We start from the raw sequence: 25,330 nt of genomic DNA, 5'->3' as shown, positions 1-25,330 counted from the left end.
ATTCAATCCAGAAGCAAGCACTGAGCAAAAAAGATTTTTATACCATTTTCCAGATTGGCTTACTGCATAAATCAAATTATCTGAGTTATTGTTCAACTGTTCACTTATGTTTCTTGGCAACCTATACCTCATAGCTATTGTGATTCCACAAGAAGCATACCAAGTACCCTGCATGTTTGTGAAACATACCATTTTGATGTGTTTGGGATGCTTCCTGGGAGCTTCACCTCATCCATTCAACTGTCCTTCCTGGTCTCAATCTTCTTGCATCAAATGACTGACATCTTACTGACTCTGTTAATCCTCCTATTTCTGGATCTGTTTCCTGAGGCTTCCTGATTTACAGGTGTTTTGCAGTCCAGCGTATCTTTTCTTACATTTACCTCCTTCTCCAACCTTTCTGTTCAACCCTGTGATTTTTGTCAGCCAAACTGGTTCCCCTTTTCTTCCTTCCACAAAAAGGGCAATCACAAAGCTGGAAAGGTGGAAGTGGTTTCTTATCACTGGGATTGTATTAATTACACAGTTCTTCAGCATAGAACATCTCCTGCTCCTTGCCCTCTTTGCTGCTATACATTGGCACAGTTAGCCCCTGCCCCCCACCCCATCCCTACTCATCCCCTGCTTCCTCTATCACACTGTTTGTCAAACTGTACTTCCCAGATCCCCAGTTGTTTAGAGACATAGTCTCAGAGATCCATGAACGCCTAAAATAATTTCAAAAAAATTTTAAAAGATTTTATTTGTTTATTTGAGAGAGAGAAAGAAAGAATGAGTGAGAGAGAAAGCACAAGCAAGTGTGGCGGGAGAGGACGAGGGGTAAGGAGACTCCCCACTGAGCAGGGGCCCTGATGCCAATGCCGGGTTCTATCCCAGGACCCTGGGATCATGACCTGAGCTGAACGCAGATGCTTAACTGACTGAGCCACCCAGGTACCCCTGGTTTCAAATTTTTGATAATTATTTTAAAATATTTATGTAAGCTGCCAAATTTCAATGCTTACACTTTGGTTGTGTTTTTCATTTCATTGGTTCCAATGGAGCAGCGGTTTGACTTCTTCTGGTGTTTTCTCAAGTTGGGAGTCCACAGAATTGTTCTCTGAGTTCTTGAATTCTTGAGATTGAGAAACACTGCTTTACTGTGCTGAAATGGGCCTGGACAAAAGAGCAACCACTCGGGCTGAGCTACTCATTCCTCATACATCTATTGTGTGTGTAATCCTTATGAGCCTCACTGGGAATGTAAAAAGTTCCTGTCTTCAAGGCTTGGTGGAGAAGTCAGATACATAAAAAGATAATTTTAATATATTGTGATAATACTTGTCAGTTGGTACTAACTTTCAGGAGAACAATTTAGCTGTTGCCTCAAGAGCCTTGAAAATGTAGGATAATTCTTGACCTAATCATTCTATTCTTCAGAATTTGTCTTATGGAGAGAACCACAAAGATTTATATGAAAGGATCAGAAAGTCAATTGAATGAGAATTGTTGGAATTAGCTCAGCCCAATATTACTTATTACAGTTAAAAATGGAGACGAGAATTAATATTTATAAGAGGTGAATACGTTAATAAAGTATGGCCTAATTGATGGGATATTAAATAACCACTACAAGTAACATTTCTATAAAATATTGAAAAAGAAAGGATTCATAATATAATGTGAATTAGAAAAACAGCATAGCTGTAACACCAGAGGTCACCAAACTTTCTAGTAAGGGGCCAGATAGTAAATACTTTAAGCTTTGTGGGTCATATTACTATGTGAGTTTCAACTATTCAAACTCTGCAACTGTAGTGTGAAAACAGCCATAGACAATCCTTAAACAAATGGGTTTTGTTCTAATAAACATGGTTGTATCCCAATAAAAATATATGGAAACTGAAATTTGAATTTTATATAATTTCCACGTATCATGAAATAGTATTTTTTAAAATTTTGTTATGAAACCACCTAATGTAAATATAAAATGTAAAACATATAACAATGTAGAAATGGTTCTTGACTTGTGGACCATACAAAAAAATATTACAGCCTGGATTTGGATGATGGCCAGTTTGCTGCTCCCTGAACTATACCATATGATTCTAGTTATGGGTGTGTGTGTGTATGTGTATATGTGTGTATGTATATGAATATTAATGGTGGTTATCTCTGGAGTGGATTTATAAAGAATTTATGTGTTTTTTTAAAATTTTTTCTATTTTCCCCATTTTTAATATGAGATTACATTATTTTCATAATCAGAAAAATAAAAAATAATTTGCTATACAATTTTATACTAGTAGAAAGCACTTTTATTTATTTATTTTAGAGAGAGAGAATGAGTGGGGAGAAGGGCAGAATGGCATGGAAAGGGATAAGCTGACTCTGGGCTGAGCAAAAGCTTGACTTCACAACCCTGAGATCATGACCTGAGCTTAACTGACTTAGCCACCCAGTCACCCCAGTGGAAAGCACTTTATTGGGGCAAATACAGGTGCTAGGTGGTTCAGTCGGTTGAGCAACCAACTCTTAATTTGGGCTGGGGTCGTGATTTGAGGGTCATGAGATTGAGCTCCATGTTGGGTTCCATGCTCAGCATGAAGTCTTCTTTTTTTTTTTTTTAATTTTATTTATTTAACAGACAGAGATCACAAGTAGGCAGAGAGGCAGGCAGAGAGAGGAGGAAGCAGGCTCCCCACTTAGCAGAGAGCCCGATGCGGGGCTTGATCCCAGGACCCTGGGATCGTGACCTGAGCTGAAGGCAGAGGCTTTAACCCACTGAGCCACCCAGGTGCCCCAGCATGAAGTCTTCTTGTCCCTCTCCCTCTGCTCCTCTCCCAACTCACTCTCTCTTTCAAATAAATTGGTAAAATCTTTAAACCTGCAGTATTTTTTCTGCCCATAAAGAGCTGGGAACAATTTGTACACCAATAAAAGCCAGTGGTACATCATCTTCTGGAATCCTATGTTGCCACTAAAATAATATCAATCTAAATACTAAAAATAAGATCAGTCTAACTACTAAAAATGGCAGATCTCCTACTATTAGTATGAAAAGCAAGTTTCAGAACTGTTTGTATCATCTATGTAGACAGTGCATGGTGTGCCTCCCAGGTCCTCTTTTGAGGATCAGTGTGCTCATTTCACCAGCTGCCAGGAGCACGGGCTGCTGAGGGATCACAATAAATTTCCTCCTTAAGAATATCCCTCAGCTGAAGAGAGTCATGCTTTCTAAAGTACATGCCCTGCTCAGAGACACCTCTCATTTTGTATACATACATGAGGGGACATAGCACCTCCATGGGCATCAACTCCAAAGGCCTATCCCAGTTCCAGAGTGACTGGCTGAGACATCAGTTGTATCTGTAACACAGTTCAACTTGTCCTTCTGCCCACCCCTGCTTTCTCCCTCCCTACAGGTGTTATTTCAATGATTCATTCCCCCTGTTAAATCTCCTGCATGGGGAAAAAAATTAAAAAAAAATAATAAAGGGGCAAATACCCTAGACCCATGGACATTGGGGTTGAGGGAAAGCTTGCTGAAAGAGTCAACACTTGAGAAGTTGTTTTGAAGGATGATGAAGAATTACTCAGGTATAGATGTCACAGAGAGGGCAGGGAAAGTGGTGGCAGTAAGGGAGAGCATTCTAGAGTGAAACATGTAGATTAGAACATGGGAGAATCAGGGAACCACAGAAAATTCAGAGAACTGGAAAGCAGTGTGAGAGAATGAACAGAAACAAGATTAAATAGAGACTCAAACACTGAAGGTCTTAAATGCTGCACTTACACTTTAAATTTTATCTTAAAATCAATTGGAAGCCACTGAAAAGTTCACGAGTTGCTGAGTGCCATCATATTTCTGATACAGAAAGATCTGTATGACCTAAGGGCAGAGAATGGATCGGCTAAGAGTGAACTTGGAGACAGAAGGACAAGCTGAGAGATTATTGTAGAAATTCAGGTGAGAAGTGAAGAGAGACTAAACAGAGGTGAGGGGTAGAAGTAGAGGGAGGAGAAGATTTGAATGATATGTATGAGGTTGACTCAATAGGTCTTTGGAACTGATCCCATCTTGGAACTGAAGGACATGTGGGGGAAACAAGAATAAGTAACAGATGTCTTCCCTTTTTTTGCTCCTGAAAGCCAGGGGAGTAGGAGATTTGGTGGATAAGATGACATGGTCAGTTTTAGGTTTTCCTTTTTTTTTTTTTAAGTGCCCCTGGCTGACACAATGTGGGCAAGATTGATTCATTACTTGTTTTTTTTTTTTTTTTCCCAAGTAAGATATAGTTGACATATAATAGTATGTTAGTTTCAGGTATACAACATAGTGATTTGCCAATTATATACATTATGAAATGCTCACCATGAGAAGTGTAGTTACCATATGTCACCACACAAACTTATTACAATATTATTGACGACATTCTCTATCCTGTACTTTGCATCCTTGTGGCTTATTCATTTTATTACTGGAAGTTTGTACCTCTTAATTCCTGTCACCTATTTTGCCCATCCTCCCACCCCACCCTCTTCCTTGTTTACAATCACTAGTTTGTTTTCTGAATTTATGACTGTTTCTCTTTTGTTTGTTCATTTAAAAAATATTTTTAATGGATTTTTCTTATTTATTTGAGAGAGAGAGAGATGGAGATAGTGACAGAGATAGCAAGAGAGAGCACAGGTGGGGAGGAGAGGGAAAAGCAGGCTCCTCGCTGAGTAGGGAGCCCAACGTGGGGTTTGATTCCAGGACTCTGGGATCATGACCTGAGCCAAAGGCAGATGCTTAACCAACTTTTTAGATTCTACATCTAAAGAAATCACATGGCATTTGTCTTTGGCTTATTTCACTTAGCATAATACCCTTTAATCCCATCCATATTGTTGTGAAGGGTGGGATTCCATTCTTTCTTATGGTTGAGTAATGTTCCATTTTGTATACATACCACATCTTTATCCATTCATCTATTGGTGGACACTTAGGTTCCTTCCATATCTTGGTTATTGTAAATAATGCTGCAGTAAACACGGGAGTGCATGTATTTTTTTCAAATTGTGTTTTCATTTTTCTCAGGTAAATACCAAGAAGTAGAATTATTCATATTGCTGGTATTTCTGTTTTTAGTTTCTTGAGGAACCTACATACTGTTTTCCATAGTGGCTGCACCAATTTACATTCCCACCAGCAGTGTGTGAGAGTTCCCTTTCTTTTGCATCCTCACCAGACACATTATTTCTTGTCTTCTTGAAACTAGCCATTCTGACTGGTATAAAGTGGTATCTTATTGTGATGTTGATTTGCATTTATCTGGTGAATGATGCTGTTGAGCATCTTTTCATGTGTCTGGTGACCATCTGTATGTCTTCTTTGGAAAAATGTCTATTTAGGTCATCTGCCTATTTTTTAATTGGATTATTTGTATTTTTGGTGTTGAGTTTTAGATGTTTTGAGTTTGAGGTAGTTATTGAATATTTGTGGAGACTTTCCATAGAGTTTAAAAGTCAGGAGAAATAAATTATATAAAACAGTGGTTTTTGTTATAAGAGCTTATGCATTCACATGTGAAGAGGTATTTTTTCCTCCACCTTCTACCCATGGATTATATGGAAACGCAATCTAATAAGTACTTGTGGCTCGTTGTAATAGTCCATCCAGACTTTGGAATAACTTGCCTTCTGTCCACAGGACCACATCTAAAGTTCTGGAAGAAGTTAAGTATTGTTTGAAAAAGTCACACAAATAATTTCTATATAATCTCCCCAGCTCAGTCCTGACACCTACTTGCTGAGTGAGAAGGAAAGAGTAAAGACCACAGTCTTCTGAAACACCTAGACATTTAAAATTAGTAGAGAAAATGGACTTGTATGATAGAAACAAAGCACAGAAGGCAAATCTGAGTGCAGTAGTAACACATGGAAGAAAAAAAATTTTAAGGAGCATTTAACAGTATTAATCACAAAAAAATAAATGAGGATTGTTGGCATTAACAAATATGAAGTCACTGGGGAACTATACGAGAATATTTCAGTAAGTTAGCAGGGATGAAAGCTATTCAGAGGTGAGTTGAGAAGTGGGTGGGTATTAATAAAAAGCTGAAGTATCAAAGAAAAGAAAACAATACAATCATAACTGGATGTCCCCTCCCCAATCTTTCATATCTCCTACCACAGTTTGTATGACTTGATTAAGAGATGCTTGGAAAATTCTTGCTGAATGGATGAGAGTATAGATGAGTGAATACATTCTTGAATAACTTCAGGTTCCATTAGGTATTATCTTCTGTGAACCATAAGAGTCACTGAGAGTATTATTGTATCGTTGTTGAACAAGTGACAGTTTTGTTTTAGGTTTAATGGAGAATAAAGAGCACTCTTTCCATTCAAGGGAAATACTTGGTATAGCACCCTGTTGACTAAGGATGTTATAAGTACTTTAGGGATAATATGTAAATCTTGAAACTATAAAGCACTATATAAACATTATGTATATTGCAGTATTGACAAATAAGATAAGCAAAAATGAGTTTCTCCCATTTTAGGTATGTTTTCAGGTACTAATTTATCTTTTTACCTAATGGTTTTTGATAGTATTCAACATGGAAGAGTTGTTTCTCTCTTTAGACAAGAAGTCCATCTATAGCCAGTAGCAACAGAGAGAGGCAGTTGAAGAGATGTGGTGAAGGTGGGAGCAGCACCGACTTACTTCAGGTGTCAGAATTGTATCCTCAGGGTTGCCTGGGTTTCACTTGCATAGTAAATAAATCTGGGACATTTTTACAGGAACTCTTTAGGTCTAAATAAGAAGTAAGAGATGAAGAAGGCCTGCAGGGTGTTGTCGGGGGTTTTCCTACCGTTGGAAATGCTGGGGGTGTGGCATTCGAGGGAATAAGGGAATAAATTAATTTTGGTCCAGTTTAAGAAAAGTTTTAAAATAACTGTGGAAGGATTTGCTCCAAAAGTAACAGAGAACTGCTGCCCTCAAAAGGGTGCTGTGTGACAGTTTTGCTAGAGAGGCTTCCTAAACTTAATGTCAGATGGGAACAATGGCCTCTAAACTCCAACAGCCTGTGAAATAAGGTGAAATTATTATTTTTAAAAAATTATCTATCTATCTATCTATCTATCCATCTATCTGAGATCGAGAGGGAGAGAGAGAAACAGAACATGAAAGAGAAAGAACAAGTGGAGAGGGGAAGAAGCAGTTTCCCCAATGAGCAAGGAGCCCAGTGGGGGCCTGCATTCCAGGACCCTGAGATCATGACCTGAGCTGAAGGCAGATGCTTAACCTACTGAGCCAGCTGAAGGCAGATGCTTAACCTACTGAGCCACCCAGGTGCCCCAACTAGAAGGAATAGGGTGAAATGATTTTCAAGAGAGAGTGAAAGAAAACTCTTCAGTCTCTCCCACACATTCTACTGCAAATATTTATTAGGCCCCCACTATGTGTAGGACCTTCAGTGTTTCTTAGTATGGTTTCTGTTTGGTGGCATAATACTTCATCAAACCACTCTCCACCACACAAACATTGTGACAACTATAAATGCTTCATCATGTTTCCAGACACTCCTTTGGGGCATTCTAGTTAAGAACCAATGGGAAGGAAAAAAAAAAAAAAGAACCAATGATAGGTGCTCGAGTTTTAAATATGAGTGAGACCACACAAGATCTCTTGTGTTTCCTTTACAGAGACAAAAGAGGTGGTCTCCATAGGGGCTTGGCAACCCACATTAAAAATAGAACAGTATTTCCTGAGTGCCAGCAACATATGAGATAACACCAGATTCAGAAGAGAAGGCTGGTTAGTAGGGTGTCATGTACATGGGCAACCATGGAAAGTTGGAGAACACTAGAAGAATCTCATGGCATTCCTAAGACCTTCAAGACAGAAGAAGACAGAGACCAAGTGTTAAACATCAAATACCTGGATGGTGGATTTGGGGCTTTAGATTTAGATCATGATCCATTCAGGAATCTCACAGAAATATACTTCAACTGATCATTATGTTGAGATCTTAAATTGGCTGAGAAATATCCCTGTTCCATAAATCCTGCCTATTTCACTGTCTGGGTCCCTCTCTCTCCTCCAGTATTTTAGATGGTGTTTGATAGGCCCTGGGGAGCATTGAACCTTACCTGGCCTCTGAACCCAGCACCCCAAGAGTGATCTAAATTCCAAGAGAATTTGGAGCAGATAGTTATTTGCCAGTCCTCAAAGCAGACTGTCTGTCTATGGGATTTTTTGGAGAAAATCCCAAGTGCAACTTGTACTAAATTAAACCCATAGGGTTCTGCAAGAATGTTCTGGTCTTTGGATTTCAGTGAATAGAACATTTTTTGTGGTTCACACTGGAGGTCATGGGAGAGTCCAAAGGAAGTATTGGAAGCCAGAATTATAGTCCTTCAAACTGTTTGTCCCCAAAACCTCTGGATCACTGATTTACGATCTTTAGCTTCAGTGGAAAAAGAACAGTATTAAGAGGAACTGTTGTATATGTAATTAACAAAGCTGAAAACACACCTCTAAAGACAAACCTATTTATTAGATGTAGAAATAGCTAACTTTCAGATTTATCTCATCACCCTTCTATCAAATCTGAGAAATATCACTGAAAGATTGTATCCACTTGCTTTGCTCTAGAATGAATTCATTGCCCATTTCACATTCTCCCCTGAATTTCTGCCTTGGAATGATCAAGTTTTCCTATGTTCAGTTCTGAATACAGTCTGTCATCCAACGAGGTATCTTGAATTTAAAATTCCTGATATTATCTCTTTTTTCTCCTTACATCCTCTTGAGCTAACACCCATTATAAGTAGAAATTAAGGCCAAGTCATTCCCTTTTAATGACAAAAAATACAAAATGAAAAAACATGACAGTACAAAACTAACCATCCCTCAAGATAATCTAAAACTTTTCATGTAGGAAAAAAATGGGGTACAGGTCTGTGAATCACCAGATACAGTGCTTTCCAAATAGCTAGACAAGAAGTATGCACATTTCATCTAATTCTTATGGAAATTTAAACAAGCATTTGTCTGGTTTAGCTAAACACCAAGAAGATCAGAGCTGGTACATAATTCAGTTCATGTCTCTGAAGAGGTCACTGGCATGTTCAACCCAGTCTGCCCGAGACTTTTAGTTAATGATGACAGTGTCAGGCTCTGGTCTAGTTTTTTTCTTTTCTTGCATTATGAATTCTATTTTCCTTCTTTATTAAGCATGAGAGAAACTTGGATGTATAATACAAGATTTTACCTTTTTGAGTGTATCTGGGGTGCTAGGGTATAAACAACCTCCCAAACAGCAGTGGCTCAGAGTAATTGATTTTATTTCTTACATGAGTAAGAAACTCATGTAAGAAACATGAGTAATTACATCTTGCCTTCATGGTGATTACAGTTCAGTTTTGTTTGTCTTCCTTATTTTGGGATCCAGGGTGAAGAAGCATTCCCTTCAATGAAGAGAGAAATGGTGGAGTCTCTTGTTGGTTCTTAAAAGTTCTGCTCAGGAATGACACACAAAACTCCTGTTCACATTTCATGAGTTCAAGCAAATCACATGGAAAAGACTGATGTTAGGAGACATGAGAATATAATCCTCTTACAGGGAGAAATGGCAAGTAACTGGGAACAGTAATACAATTAAAGTGTATAATGTGTCTTAGGCTATAATCTGAAAGTATAAGGAAGAGAAGAACTGCTCTAGAATTCTAACTGGAGGTAACTCAGATCCCCTGTTTCCAGTAAAACCATGGCAGAGCTACTTTGTTTGCTTTTTTCAGAATAGTTCTATTTTATATAATTGTAAAAATGAACATCACATTTTCCCCAATGATAAAAATAACATTCTCATAAAAAATCAAAAACATACAAGATGGCATAAATAAGAAAGTAAAATTCAGTAGGAAAAATCTAAGTAAATACCTAGAAAATGAAAATATCTATCTATCTATCTATCTATATACACATATATATGTACTTATACATAAATTTTCATAATAGGCATACACATTGTACCTTAAAATTGGAAATATCCAAATGTCAACAGATAACCAGATAAATTATGGTATATTCATTCAGTGGAATACTTCTCCATAATGAAAAGAACACATGCAAGAGCATGAAGGAATCTCATAAACTTCATGCCGATTGAAAGATGCCAGATAAGAAAGATTACATGCTCTGTGATATCATTTATATGAAACTCCAGAAAAGAAAAATCTAATCTAAGGTGGCAGAAAGTATATCAGTGTCATCTTGGGGCATGATGTGGGCAGGATTGGTTGAGAAGGGCTATAACAAACTTTCTGGGGTAATAAAATTATTATGGTGATGGTAACTTACATATATACATTTGTCAAAATTCATTTTATTACATGCAAACTATAACTTCAATAAATTTAATTTTTGAATTATGGACTAGTATCAGATATCCTTCATTGTCTTGTATTCAGTCTACTTCTGGAAATTTAGGGAAATTTAAAATTTGTTATATGATTATTTAGTTTATTTTCTTAGGTGTGCTTAGATAAACAATCATATTGCACATTTTTTTAAACTTAATTACATGGACTGATGATTTCAAAGCAAAGTTAGTAAGCAGGAATTGATTCTTGACTGTACTCTTTTTTTTTTTTTTTTGACTGTACTCTTGATTGCTTCAAATTTTTCCAGAGAGAAAGATTCTTGATCTTGGAATCAAATAAATATTCTTTTTTAAAAAGATTTTATTTATTTATTTGACAGAGAGAGATCACAAGTGGGCAGAGAGGCAGGAAGAGAGAGAGAGAGGAGGAAGCAGGCCCCCCACTGAGCAGAGAGCCCAATGCAGGACTCGATCCCAGGACCCTGAGATCATGACCTGAGCTGAAGGCAGAGGCTTAACCCACTGAGCCACCCAGGCACCCTAAATATTCTTTTTAATTAAGCAAATATTCTTTTTCTTCTCTCAAGTTGAATTTTGATTAGAAATGAATGCTGTACTTTTCCCAACTCTTTCAGTGTAATCTTTCTTTCTTTTATTTTATCAACATATAATGTATTATTTGCCCCAGGGGTACAGGTCTGTGAATCATCAGGCTTACACATTTCACAGCACTCATAATAGCACATACCCTCCCCAGTGTCCATAACCCAGTCACACTATCCCTATCCCTCCACCCCCTAGCAACCCTCAGTCTGTTTCATTAGATCGAGCCTCTTATGGTTTGTCTCCCTCCTGATCCCATCTTGTTTCATTTTTTCTGTCCCTATCCCCCATGACCCCCTGCCTCTCAAATTCCTCATATCAGATAGATCATATGATAATAGTCTTTCTCTGATTGACTTATTTTGCTCACCATAATACCCTTTAGTTCCAAACACATTGTTGCAAATGGCAAGATTGCCTTTCTTTTGATGGCTGCATAGTATTCCATTGTGTGTGTGTGTGTGTGTGTGTGTGTGTGTGTATAGAACTCATATATATATATATACTGTACCTCTTTATCAATTCATCTGCTGAAGGACATCTAGTTTCTTTCCATTATTTGGCTATTGTGGACATTGCTGCTATAAACATTAGGGTGCACATGCCCCATTGGATCACTACATTTATATCTTTAGGGTAAATACCCAGTAGTGCAATTGCTGGGTTGTAGTGTAGCTCTATTTTCAACTATTTGAGGAAATTCCATGCTGTTTTCCAGAGAGGCTACACCACCTTGCATTCCCTCCAACAGTGTAGGAGGGTTTCCCCTTTCTCTGCATCCTTACCAGCATTTGTCGTTTCCTGACTTGTTAATTTTAGCCATTCTGACTGGTGTGAGATGGTATCTCATTGCGGTTTTGATTTGTATTTCCCTGATGCCGAGTGATGTAGAGCACTTTTTCATGTGTCTGTTGGCCATTTGGATGTCTTTCTTTGCCAAAATGTCTGTCCGTGTCTTCTGCCCATTTCTCGATTGGATTATTTTTTCTTTGGGTGTTGAGTTTGATAAGTTCTTTATAGATTTTGGATCCTAGCTCTTTATCTGATATTTCATGTGCAAATATCTTATCCCATTCTGTCAGTTGTCTTTTGGTTTTGTTGCTGTTGCCTTTGCTGTGCAAAAGCTTTTGATCTCGATGAAGTCCCAATAGTTCATTTTTGCCCTTGCTTCCCTTGCCTTTGGTGATGTTCCTAGGAAGAAGTTGCTGTGACTGAGGTTGAAGAGGTTTCTGTCTGTGTCCTCCTTAAGCATTTTGATGGATTCCTGTCTTACGTTGAGGTCTTTCATCCATTTTGAGTCTATTTTTGTGTGTGGTGTAAGGAAATGGTCCAGTTTCATTCTTCTGCATGAGACTGTCCAATTTTCCCAACAATATTTGTTGAAGAGACTGTCTTTTTTCCATTGGACATTCTTTCCTGCTTTGTTGAAGATTAGTTGACCACAGAGTTGAGGGTCTATTTCTGGGCTCTCTGTTCTATTCCATTGATCTATGTGTCTGTTCTCAAGCCAGTGCCATACTGTCTTGATGACGACAGCTTTGTAATAGAGCTTGATGTCTGGAATTGTGATTCCACCTGCTTTGACTCTCTTTCACAACATTCCTCTGGCCATTTGAGGTCTTTTCTGATTCCATACAAATTTTAGGATTATTTGTTCCATTTCTTTGAAAAAAATTGATGGTATTTTGATAGGGATTGCATTAAATGTGTAGATTGCTTTAGGTAGCATAGACATTTTCACAATATTTGTTCTTCCAATGCATGAGCATGGAACATTTTTCCATTTCTTTGTGTCTTCCTCCATTTCTTTCATGAGTACTTTATAGTTTTCTGGGTACAGATTCTTTGCGTCTTTGGTTAGGTTTATTCCTAGGTATCTTATGGTTTTGGGTGCAATTGTAAGTGGGATGGATCCATAATTTCTCTTTCTTCTGTCTTGCTGTTGGTGTATAGAAACACAATTGATTTCTGGGCATTGATTTTATATCCTGGCACTTGACTAAATTCTTGTATGAGTTCTAGAAGTTTTGGAGTGAAGTCTTTTGGGTTTTCCAATATAGTATCATATCATCTGCAAAGAGTGAGAGTTTGAGTTCTTTGCCAATTTGGATGCCTTTAATTTCTTTTTGTTGTCTGATTGCTAGGACTTCTAGTAGGACATTAAATAGCAGTGGCAATAGTGGACATCCCTACCGTTTTCCTGGCCTTAGTGGAAAAGCTCTCAGTTTTTCCTCATTGAGCATGATATTTGCTGTGGGTTTTTCATAGATGTCTTTGATGATATTGAGGTATGTACCCTCTGTCCCTACACTTTGAAGAGTTTTGATCAAGAAAGGATGCTGTATTTTGTCAAATGATTTTTTCAGCATCTATTGAGAGTATCATATGATTCTTGTTCTTTCTTTTATTAATGTATTGTATCACATTGATTGATTTGTGGATGTTGAACCAACCTTGCAGCCCTGGAATAAATCCCACTGAGTCACGATGAATACTCCTATTGGCTAGTATTTTGTTGAGAATTTTTGCATGTGTGTTCATCAAAGATATTGGTCTATGATTCTCTTTTTTAATGGGGTCTTTGACTGATTTTGGGATCAAGGTAATTCTGGCTTCATAAAAAGAGTTTGGAAGTATTCCTTCCATTTCTATTTTTTGAAACAGTTTCAGGAGAATAGGCATTAATTCTTCTTTAAATGTTCGTAGAATTTCCCTGGGAAGACTTCTGGTCCTGGGATCTTTTGTGTTAGGAGATTTTTGATGACTGCTTCAATCTCCTTATTTGTTGTGGGTCTCTTCAGGTTTTCTGTTTCTTCCTGGTTCAGTGTTGGTAGTTTATATGTCTCTAGGAATGCATCCATTTCTTCCAGATTGTCAAATTTGCTGGCATGGAGTTTTTCATAATATGTTCTTATAAGTGTTTGTATTTCTTTGGTGTTGGTTTTGATCTCTCCTCTTTCATTCATGATTTTATTTATTTGTATCCTTTCTCTTTTCTTTTTGAAAAGTCTGGCCAGGGGTTTATCAATTAGTAATTAGTAATACAATTTAGTAATTTTTAGTAAATAGTAATTAGTAATTACTAATACAAATTAGTAATTCAAAAAGAATTAGTAATAATTCTTTCAAAGAAGCAGCTCCTTGTTCCGTTGATTTGTTCTACTGGTTTTTTTGATGTCTATTTCATTGATTTCTGCTCTGATCTTTATTATTTCTCTTCTCCTGCTCGGTTTAGGCTTTCTTTACTCTTCTTTCTTCAGCTCCTTTAGATGTAGGGTTAGGTTGTGTATTTGAGACCTTTATTATTTCTTAAAAAAGGCTTGTATCAACAACTATCATATGATCTCCCTGATATGAGGAAGTGGAGATGCAACGTGGGGGATTGGGGGGTAGGAAAAGAATAAATGAAACAAGATGGGATCAGGATGGAGACAACCATAAATGACTCTTAATCTCACATAAAAAATTGAGGGTTGCTGGAGGAGGGGGGTCAGGAGAAGAGGGTGGAGTTATGGACATTGGGGAGGGTATGTGCTATGGTGAGTGCTGTGAAGTGTGTAAATCTGGCGATTCACAGACCTGTACCCCTGGGATAAAAATACATTATATGTTTATAAAAAAATAAAAAATAAAATTTAAATTAAAAAAAAAAGGCTTGTATCACTATATATTTTCCTCTCAGGACTGCCTTTGCTGTGTCCCACAGATTTTCAACAGTTGTATTTTCATTATCATTTATTTCCATAATTTTTAAAATTCTTCTTTAATTTCCTGGTTGACCCATTCATTCTTTAGTAGGATCCTCTTTAGCCTCCACATATTTGGGTTCTTTCCAACTTTCTTCTTGTGATTGAGTTCTAGTTTCAGAGCATTGTGGTCTGAAAATATGCAGGGAATAATCCCAATCTTTTGATACTAGTTGAGACCTGATTTGTGACCAAGGATGTGATCTATTCTGAAGACTGTTCCATGTGCACTTGAGAAGAATGTGTATTCTGTTTTTTGGGGATAGAATGTTCTGAATATATCTGTGATGTCTATCTGGTCCAATGTGTCATTTAAGGCCTTTATTTCCTTGTTGATCTTTTGCTTAGATGATGTGTCCATTTCAGTGAGAGGGGATGTTAAGTCCCCTACTATTATTGTATTATTGTTGATGCCTTTCTTTGATTTTGTTATTAATTGGTTTATATAGTTGGTTGCTCCCATGTTAGGTGCCTAGATTTTTAAAATTATTAGATCTTTAAAATTATTAGATCTGGTGAATAGAACAGAGCCACACACTTGATTTTGGGTCTATTTTGGTCTGTTAGAAGAAACTGCCTCCCAAAATTTTAAAGAAAGAGAAATATATATATATATATGTATTTATTATACATATACATATTATACATATGTATATATGTATACATATTAAATATATGTATACATATATTTATGTATATATATACATATATATATATACACACACATATATATATATATACACAAAAATAAGGAAAAATACGATGAAGGGATGGACTATGACTGTAAAGATGAAAATTTTAAAAGATTCTAAAAAAGGAATTGATAAGACAAGAAGTTGGTTAAAAAAAAAAAGAAAGAAAAAGAGTAAAGAATGTGACAGGCTGGAGACTAGAACAAAGCCAGACACTAGAATGAGGGTGTATTTTGATCTATTAGAAGAAGTTGTATCTCGGGGCACCTGGGTGGCTCAGTGGGTTAGACCGCTGCCTTCAGCTCAGGTCATGATCTCAGGGTCCTGGGACCGAGTCCTGCATCAGGCTCTCTGCTCAGCAGGGAGCCTGCTTCCCTCTCTCTCTCTCTGCCTGCCTCTCCGTCTACTTGTGATTTCTCTCTGCCAAATAAATAAATAAAATCTTTAAAAAAAAAAAAAGAAGAAGTTGTATCTCAAAAGTTTCAAGAAAAAACAACCTATATGTATACAAGAAATAATGTTAAATGCAATGAAGGGATAAAATATGACTATAATAATGAAAAATTGAAAAGATTTTTAAAAAGGTATTGGTAAGATAGAATAGTTCAAAAAACGTTAAAATACGAAAGAGGAAAAATTTTTAAAAATAGAATAAGAAAAAAATAAAATTGAAAAAATTTAATTTGAAAGACTAAAGGATCATGGGGAAAAAAGCTATGAATTCTATGGGTTGCCTTCCCCTAGCTCTGGAGTTCTGCAGTTCTCATTGATTGGTATATTTTGTCTTGGCTGGCTGTTCCTGCTGATCTTTTGGGGAGGGGTTTATTGCAGTGATTCTCAAATGTTTTTGCCTGAGTCGGAATCGCACCACCCTTGCCAGGGGCCAGGCTAAGTAATCTATGTGGTTTTGGTCTCAGGAGGTTTTGTTTCCTGAACGCTTTCCATATAGTTTTTAGGAGTAAAATGAAGATGGCGCTTCCCACTCTCCAGCCTAGAGGTGCTGAGAGCTCAGGGCCCCACTCCTCAATGCACCCTCAGAGAAAAGCAGTCAGTCTCTCCCATCTTCCTAGTCTCTGGCCACACTCCAAAGTCACCCAGCCTGTAACTGAGCATTTCTATCTCTTGCCCATGGCCCTGTTTGGAGTCTCCAATCTCAGCAGATTCCTGCCATGGCTCCCATGCTGCTCCTCACAGAGGAGGAAGGAAGGGTCTCTCTGGATCTGTCACTTGTGGCGTCCCTGCTCTAAGTGCAGGCCCAACTGTGCCTTGGATCACAGTTTAAGGTAATCCCAAGCTGAGAGCCTTCTCCTTGGCTCCATCTTTGTAGCCAGCTTTCCTGCTCCAATACCTTGGAGCTCTGCCACATTCAGACACCCCTGGCCTTTATGTGACCTTGTGGGTCCTGTCACCACAGTGTCCCCACATGGGCTACACCCCTGCTTAGCCTCTGGAGTAAGGTCCCTCAGTGGAGCAGACTTCTAAAAGTTCTATTTTTTTTTAATGATTTTTTTATAGGTTATTTATTTGACAGAGAGAGATCACAAGTAGGCAGAGAGGCAGGCAGAGAGAAGGGGGAAGCAGGCTCCCCGCTGAGCAGAGAGCCCGACACGGGGCTTGATCCCAGGACCCCGAGATCATGACCTGAGCCGAAGACAGAGGCCCAAACCACTGAGCCACCCAGGCGCCCCTAAAAGTTCTATTTTTGTGCTGTGCTACTCTATCACTTGCTGGGAGCCAGCCCTTCCCACCATGGTCTATCTTCCCGAATGTTGCCTTGGATTCACTTCTCTGCATGTCCTACCTTCTACAGAATGGTCAGTTTTCTGTTCCTAGTGTTGCTGCTCTTCTCCTCTTCTTTTTTTTTTTTTAAGATTTTATTTATTTGACAGAGATCACAAATAGGCAGAGAGGCAGGCAGAGAGAGAGAGAGAGAGAGAGGAGGAGGAAGCAGGCTCCCTGCCAAGCAGAGAGCCCAATGCGGGCCTCGATCCCAGGACCCTGGGATCATGACCTGAGCTGAAGGCAGAGGCTTTAACCCACTGAGCCACCCAGGCGTCCTCCTCTTCTATCTCCTTTTGAGTTTGTAGCTGTTCAGAATAGTTTGATAACTATCTACCTGAACTCCTGGGACCTGATCATATTTAGGTCTCCTCCTCTGCCATCTTTCTCCTCCTCCTCTTATTTTTATTAAAATATTATATTACTAATTTAATTTACAAATATTAAACTATCCTTGTTATTTTGGACTAAACCCTACTTGGTCATGGTGAATTCTTTTTTTTTAAGCCCATTTTATTGAGGTATTACTTATGTAAAGTAAAATTCACTCTTTTTTAAGTGCAAGCCTTGTTGAGTTTTAACAAATGCATACAATTGTGTGTTTATTATACTTTAATATACTGCAGGATTTAATCTGCTTATATTGCATTTACAAAAATATCACAAGTAAGCTTGACCTATAATTTTGGTACTATCTTGTTAAGTTTTGATATTTGAATCATGCTAACATTTTAAAATGAATGAGAATGCTTCTTATGTCTAAAGAAGATTAAGTAGCATAGAATATGTCTCTGTTTCTTGAAGGTAGCTGGGACCTTGCCTTAAAATAAAACAAGACCAAACAAAAACAAAACAAAACACTCCCACCCTTGAATTCTCTGGGACTGGTACCTGTTGGGGACATACTTTCTTGAGAAATTATTCAATATATTCCTTGGTGATGGTAGTAATGATAGTGATGATGAGGGCATTAGTGATAAGATTTTCTTAGGACAGTTTTCTTAATATTTTTTTAAGGAAACTTCCCATTTTATTCCAGTTTGACATTTATTAACAAAAATATTCCTTTTACACCTAAAAATAAATCCAAAACTTACTATATGCAGTTATATCTCTTAATCTTAATATTATGTAATTTTTTGTCATTTTGTTCCCTTTTAAATCTGTTAGTTTTATAATTTTTTCTTATTGAGGTGAATTTCATAGAATATAAAATTGTTTTAAAGTGTTAAATTTAGTACTATTTACTACATTCAGAATTCTGTGCAACCACCACCTCTATCTAATTCTGAAATATTTCCATCATTCTAAAATGAAACCCCATGCCCATTAAGCAGTGACTTCTTATTCTTACCTCTCAAGCCTCTCTACTATTTATCTGTCTACATGTTTTCTAACTGCACTATTTTACATTCCCACCAGGAATGTATGAGGATTCCAATTCCTCCACACATTTGCTGACACTTACCATTTTCTGTTTGTGAAAAACATTTGTGGTCATTCTAGTGGGCACGAAGTGTCATCTCATTGTGGTTTTGGTTTACGTTTTCATAATGATTAATGATGTTGAGGTATTTTTCATTAATTGTTAAGTTGGAAGAATTCTTTATTCTGTATACTTGACCCTTTTAGAGAAATGATTATCATATATTTTCTTCCATTCTATAAGTTTTCTTTTCACTTCTTTGATAATGTCCTTGATACATAAAAGTTCTTAATTTTGAAGCAGTCCAATTTCTCTTTTTGTTGTTGTTGTTGTTGCTTATGCTTCCAGGGTCATATCTAAGAAAACATTGTAAAATTCAAAATGAGGAAGGTTTACCCCTGTTTTCTTCTCAGAATTTTATAGTTTTAGCTCTTACCTTTAAATCATTGATCCATTTTAATTTTTTATGTAGTGTAAGTTAAGGGTCCAACTTCATTCTTAAAATTGTGTATATCCAGTGCTTTCAGTACTATTTATTAAAGGAACTGTTTTTACCTCATCGAATGGTCATGGATCCATTGTTGAAAATCAGTTGTCCATAGATGTATGGGTATATTTCTAAACTCTCAATTCTAGTCCATTGATCTATCTATATGTACATCTTTGTGACAGTATAGCTCTGTTTTGATTACTGTCACTTTGTATTAAGTTTTGAAATCCTTCAGCTTTTTTCTCCTTTCTCAAGATTGTTTTGGCTATAGGGATCTTACAATTAAATATGAATTTAAGGATTAGCTTTTTGATTTCTGCAAAAAAAGGGCTATTGGATTTTTGATAATGATTACATTGAATCTGTTGAATCTCTAGTTAGCTTTGAGTGGTATTGTAATTTTAATAACATTAAGTTTTCTAATCAATGAACATGGGATGTCTTTTCATTTATTTAGGCCTTTAAATTTTTTTAAAGATTTTATTTACTTATTTTTTGACCGACAAAGATCACAAGTAGGCAGAGAGGCAGGCAGAGAGAGAGGAGGAAGCAGGCTCCTTGCTGAGCAGAGAGCTCAATGCGGGGCTTGATCCCAGGACCCTGAGATCATGACCCAAGCTGAAGGCAGAGGCTTTAACTCACTGAGCCACCCAGGTGCACCTAGGCCTTTAATTTTTTTTATGATGATTCTGTTTTTGTTCTCTGTATAGAAGTCTTTGACCTCCTTGGTTAAACTTATTCCTAGATATTTTATTCTTTTGGTTGATATTATAATGGAATTGTTTTCTTAATTTACTATTTAGATTATTTATTTCTGGTGTATAAAATGAACACAATTTATTTTGTGTATTAATTTTGTGTACTGCAACCTTGCTGAATTTATTAGCTCTCGTATAACTTCTTCTTTAAATTTTAGTAGAATTCACCAGTGGAACCATTGAGACTAATGCCTTCTTGTTTAAAAGGTTATAAGTTATTGGGGCAGCTGGGTAGCTCAGATGGTTAAGTATCTGCCTTCAGCTCAGGTCATGATCTTCAGGTCCTGGGATAGAGCCCTGCCTCAATCCCTACACTGGGCTCCTATCTCAGCAGAGAGTCGTCTTCTCTCTCTGACTTACCCCCTGCTTGTCCTCTCTCTGTTTCTCTCTCAAGTGAATAAATAATTTTTTTAAAAGGTTACAAATTATTGATTCAGTTTGTTTATCTATTTCTTCTTGTGTAAGTTTTGGTAGATTATGTCTTTTAAGGGATTTGTCTACTTGATCTAAGTTATAGAAGTTTTAATATTCCTTTGTTATCCTTTTAATGTTTATAGTATTGTAGTTATGACCCCTCTTTCATTTCTGCTGTTAGTAATTAGTTTTTTCTCCCTTTTTTCTTGTTTATTATGGCTAGAAGTTTAACAATTTTATTGATTTTAGAACTAGATTTTGATTTCATTGATTTTCTTTATTGATTTCATTAATTTTATTATAATTTTTATTACTTTTTTATCCTGCTTATCTTATATTTAATTTACTCTTTTTTTTCTCAAGTTTTCTGGGATAGAAGCTCAGAGTATTGATTTTAGATCTTTCTTCTTTTCATATATATGTATTCAGTGTTATAAATTTTCTTCTCAGCACTGCTTTTGCTGCATCCCACAAATTTTGAGAGGTTGTATTTTATTTTTATATACTTAGAAATATTTTTACATTTTTTTCGAGACTTTTTATTTGACCTAGGTGTTATTTAAAGTGTGTTGTTTAAACTACTAGTGTTTTGGAATTTTCCAACTTTCTTTCTGTTATTGATTTCTACCTCAATTCTATTAGGTATGAAAGCATACTTTGACTTCTATTCTTTTAAACTTTTTCAGATATGTTTGATGTCCCAGGATATGGTCTATCTTTGTAAATAAGCAATTTCTCTCTTTTTTCTTTATTTTTTTTTAATTTAATTTTTTTCATACATCAACTTGATGAATGTTCTATGTTAGCTTGAGAAGATTATGTATTCAGCTGTTGTTGGGTATAGTAGTCTGTACATGTTAATTATATCTGGTTGATTGATAGTGCTATTCAATTAAACTGTATCCTTAATAATTTTTTATCTGCTAGGTATGTCAATTAGTGATAGAGGTATTGAAGTCTCCAACAATAATAGTAGAATTGTCTATTTGTCCTTATAGTTCTACCAGTTTTTGCCTGACATATTTTGATTCTCTATTTTTAGGCACATACACATTTAACACTAGAATATCTTCTAGGAGACTGATCCCTTTATCATTATGGAATGCCCATCTTAATCTCTCATAATATTTCTTGCTCTGAAATCTGCTTTTCTGAAATTAATATAGCTACTCTAGTTTTCTTTAGATTAATACCCTCGTGGTATATTTTCTCCATCTATTTGCTTTTAATCTCTCTATTGTAAGTGGGATTCTTGTAGATGACATATAGTCTTGTTTTGGTTCTACTCTGATACTTTCTGCTGAACCCAGCAGGTAGGTAAGGGCAAACAAAAAATGTCTCAAAATTCTCTTACCATATTTAAGTTGCCTTTTTGGTGTCAGTGTTCATTTGGTTGCTGTAAACCATTTTCTTTTTAAGCTTTTATTAATTTATCTTAGAGATGGATGGGAAAGGGGTGAGGGAGAGAGAAACCCCCAGCAGACTCCATACTGAGCACAGATCCCAATGAGGGGCTGAATCTCACAATCCTAAAATCAGACCTGAGCTGAAGCCAAGCATTGGATGCTTAACTAACTGTGCCACCCAACTGCTATATATCTTTGACTGCTTTCCAGAGTTCCAATAATGTTGATTAAGACAGTTTTTGCTTGCTTTTTCAATGTTTTTGTAGAGAGATAAAACATTGGGGCCATCCATTCTGCTATTTTTATGTACATCTGTTAGATATTTTTATATTTCATTTGGCTTTCCAATGAACCAACTTCTTTTTAATTAATTCTTATATTTTTCTCTGATTTATTAATGCATAATTTTGTGCTTATGTTATTATTCTTTTTCTACAATTTAGACTTTAATGCTTATTTTTTTCTTTAAAAACAAAGTTGTTCAATGCTGTGAATTTTATATGAACCCAAAGTTAGCTAGTTATCTTAGGTTATTAAGCATAATAGCCTCATTATTTTCTCAAAACAGCCTGCCATAGTAGTTCTTATTCTCCATTTGATCTAAGAATTATTCTTTAAAGTATTATCTTAAGATTTCTAAGAGATTTGTTTTATTACCTGGACTTCTTATTATTTCTACCTATTACGTTGTGACTAAATATATCTATTTTAAATATTTTGATGTCATAAGTATAAAGACTCATAAGAACCTTATATCTACTATAGATTGTACCATTTATCAAAATAAAATGTCATTTTAAATCCCAATTTTTTTGTTTATTTTATCTGCCATTAATGCTGTTAGTACTTTTTAAATTTTGTCTTTGCCTGATACATCACATCTTTTTATTTTCAAAAGTTATGTCTTTAGGAATGTCTCTAGCAAACACATAAATTAATTAACGTTTTTTTAAAGCTTAACCTGATTTATAGGTTAAGCAGGCTCCCCACTGAGCAGAGAGCCCAATGTGGGGCTTGATTCCAGAACCCTGAGATCATGACCCAAGCTGAAGGCAGAGGCTTAACCCACTGAGCCACCTAGGCGCCCCCTTATTTATTTATTTAATTTTTAAATTAAAAAAAAATATTTGTATTTTAATTGAGAAAGCTAATCCATCCACTTTTTTGGTGCTAACTGGTATTTAATCATATTCCTATCATTATGTATTTTTTTGTTTTTATACCAGTAAATATGCTTTTTATGTCTTTTATTTTCTTTGTTTTATTTTGCATTATCACATTTTAGTCCTCTTTTCTGCTGATATTTTAGAATTTATTCATATTATTTTTAATCGATTACATTTATTGTTTTTATTTATTTTATTTTTTATTTTTTTAATTTATTTTTAAATTATTTTTATAAACATATCATGTATTTTTATCCCCAGGGATACAGGTCTGTGAATCGCCAGGTTTACACACTTCACAGCACTCACCAAAGCACATACCATGTCCATAACCCCACCCCCCTCTCCCGACCTCCCTCCCCTAGTAACCGTCAGTTTGTTTTGTGAGATTAAGAGTCACTTATGTTTTGTCTCCCTCCCGATCCCATCTTGTTTCATTTATTCTTCTCCTACCCATCTAACCCCCCATGTTGCATCTCCACTTCCTCATATCAGGGAGATCATATGATAGTTATCTTTCTCCGATTGGCTTATTTCGCTAAGCATGATACCCTCTAGTTCCATCCACGTCGTTGCAAATGGCAAGATTTCATTTCTTTTGATGGCTGCATAGTATTCCATTGTGTATATATACCACATCTTTGTTATCCATTCATCTGTTGATGGACATCTAGATTCTTTCCATAGTTTGGCTATTGTAGACATTGCTGCTATAAACATTCGGGTGCACGTGCCCCTTTGGATCACTACATTTGTATCTTTAGGGTAAATACCCAGTAGTGCAATTGCTGGGTCATAGGGTAGTTCTATTTTCATCTTTTTGAGGAAGTTCCATGCTGTTTTCCAGAGTGGTTGCACGAGCATGCATTCCCACAAACAGCATAGGAGGGTGCCCCTTTCTCCGCATCCTCGCCAGCATCTGTCTTTTCCTGACTTGTTAATTTTAGCCATTCTGACTGGTGTGAGGTGATATCTCATTGTGGTTTTGATTTGTATTTCCCTGATGCCGAGTGATGAGGAGCACTTTTTCATGTGTCTGTTGGCCATCTGGATATCTTCTTTGCAGAAATGTCTGTTCATGTCTTCTGCCCATTTCTTGATTGGATTATTTGTTCTTTGGGTGTTGAGTTTGCTAAGCTCTTTATAGATTTTGGACACTAACCTTTTATCTGATATGTCGTTTGCAAATATCTTCTCCCATTCTGTCAGTTGTCTTTTGGTTTTGGTAACTGTTCCCTTTGCTGTGCGAAAGCTTTTGATCTTGATGAAATCCCAAAAGTTCATTTTTACCCTTGCTTCCCTTGCCTTTGGTGATGTTCCTAGGAAGATGTTGCTGTGGCTGAGGTCAAAGAGGTTGCTGCCTGTGTTCTCCTCAAGGATTTTGATGGATTCCTTTCTCACATTGAGGTCCTTAATCCATTTTGAGTCTATTTTCATGTCTGGTGTAAGGAAATGGTCCAATTTCATTTTTTTGCATGTGGCTGTCCAATTTTCCCAACACCATTTGTTGAAGAGGCTGTCTTTTTTCCATTGGACATTCTTTCCTGCTTTGTTGAAAATTAGTTGACCATAGAGTTGAGGGTCTATATCTGGGCTCTCTATTCTGTTCCATTGATCTATGTGTCTGTTTTTGTGCCAGTACCAGGCTGTCTTGATGATGACAGCTTTGTAATAGAGCTTGAAGTCCGGAATTGTGATGCCACCAACTTTGGCTTTTTTTTTTCAATATTCCTTTGGCTATTCGAGGTCTTTTCTGGTTCCATATAAATTTTAGAATTATTTGTTCCATTTCTTTGAAAAAATTGATGGTATTTTGATAGGGATTACATTAAATGTGTAGATTGCTTTGGGTAGCATGGACATTTTCACAATGTTTGTTCTTCCAATGCATGAGCATGGAACATTTTTCCATTTCTTTGTGTCTTCCTCAATTTCTTTCATGAGTACTTTATTTTTCTGTGAGTATAGATTCTTAGCTTCTTTGGTAGGTTTATTCCTAGGTATCTTATAGTTTTGGGTGCAATTGTAAATGGGATTGACTCCTTAATTTCTCTTCTGTCTTGTCGTTGGTGTAGAGAAATGCAACTGATTTCTGTGTATTGATTTTATATCCTGTCATTTTACTGAATTCCTGTACAAGTTCTAGTGTTTTGGAGTGGAGTCTTTGGGGTTTTCCAATATAGTATAATGTCATCTGCAGAGAGTGATAGTTTGACTTCTTCTTTGCAGATTTGGATGCCTTTAATTTCTTTTTGTTGTCTGATTGCTGAGGCTAGGACTTCTAGTACTATGTTGAATAGCAGTAGTGATAATGGACATCCCTGCCATGTTCATGACCTTAGCGGAAAAGCTTTCAGTTTTTCTGTATTCAGAATGATATTTGCAGTGCATTTTTCATAGATGGCTTTGATGATATTGAGGTATGTGCCCTCTATCCCTGTACTTTGAAGAGTTTTTATCAGGAAGGGATGCTGTACTTTGCTGAAAAAGCATCT

The 25,330-nt window shown here is 36.5% G+C and overlaps 1 protein-coding gene across 8 annotated transcripts in view; it reads left to right on the top strand.

The window, feature by feature from the left end:
• The window catches only part of CCDC141 (coiled-coil domain containing 141), a 226,410-nt gene that overhangs the window by 40,688 nt on the left and 160,392 nt on the right, over nucleotides 1-25,330 (top strand). Inside the window, exon 2 of one of the 8 annotated variants that reach the window (XM_044242442.1) lies at nucleotides 9,426-9,605. The exons of the other annotated variants lie outside the window; for them this stretch is intronic. Within the exon in view, the coding sequence (XP_044098377.1) occupies nucleotides 9,549-9,605 (57 nt within the window). The 5' untranslated portion in view covers nucleotides 9,426-9,548. The remainder of the gene's footprint in view (nucleotides 1-9,425; nucleotides 9,606-25,330) is intronic. 8 annotated transcript variants of the gene reach the window in all.

This window comes from Neovison vison, chromosome 3 (assembly GCF_020171115.1).
Source record: "Neovison vison isolate M4711 chromosome 3, ASM_NN_V1, whole genome shotgun sequence".
In the NCBI taxonomy this organism is placed as follows: domain Eukaryota; kingdom Metazoa; phylum Chordata; class Mammalia; order Carnivora; family Mustelidae; genus Neogale; species Neogale vison.
Note: the sequence above shows the minus strand (reverse complement) of the source record. Positions and strands in the feature narration are given on the sequence as shown.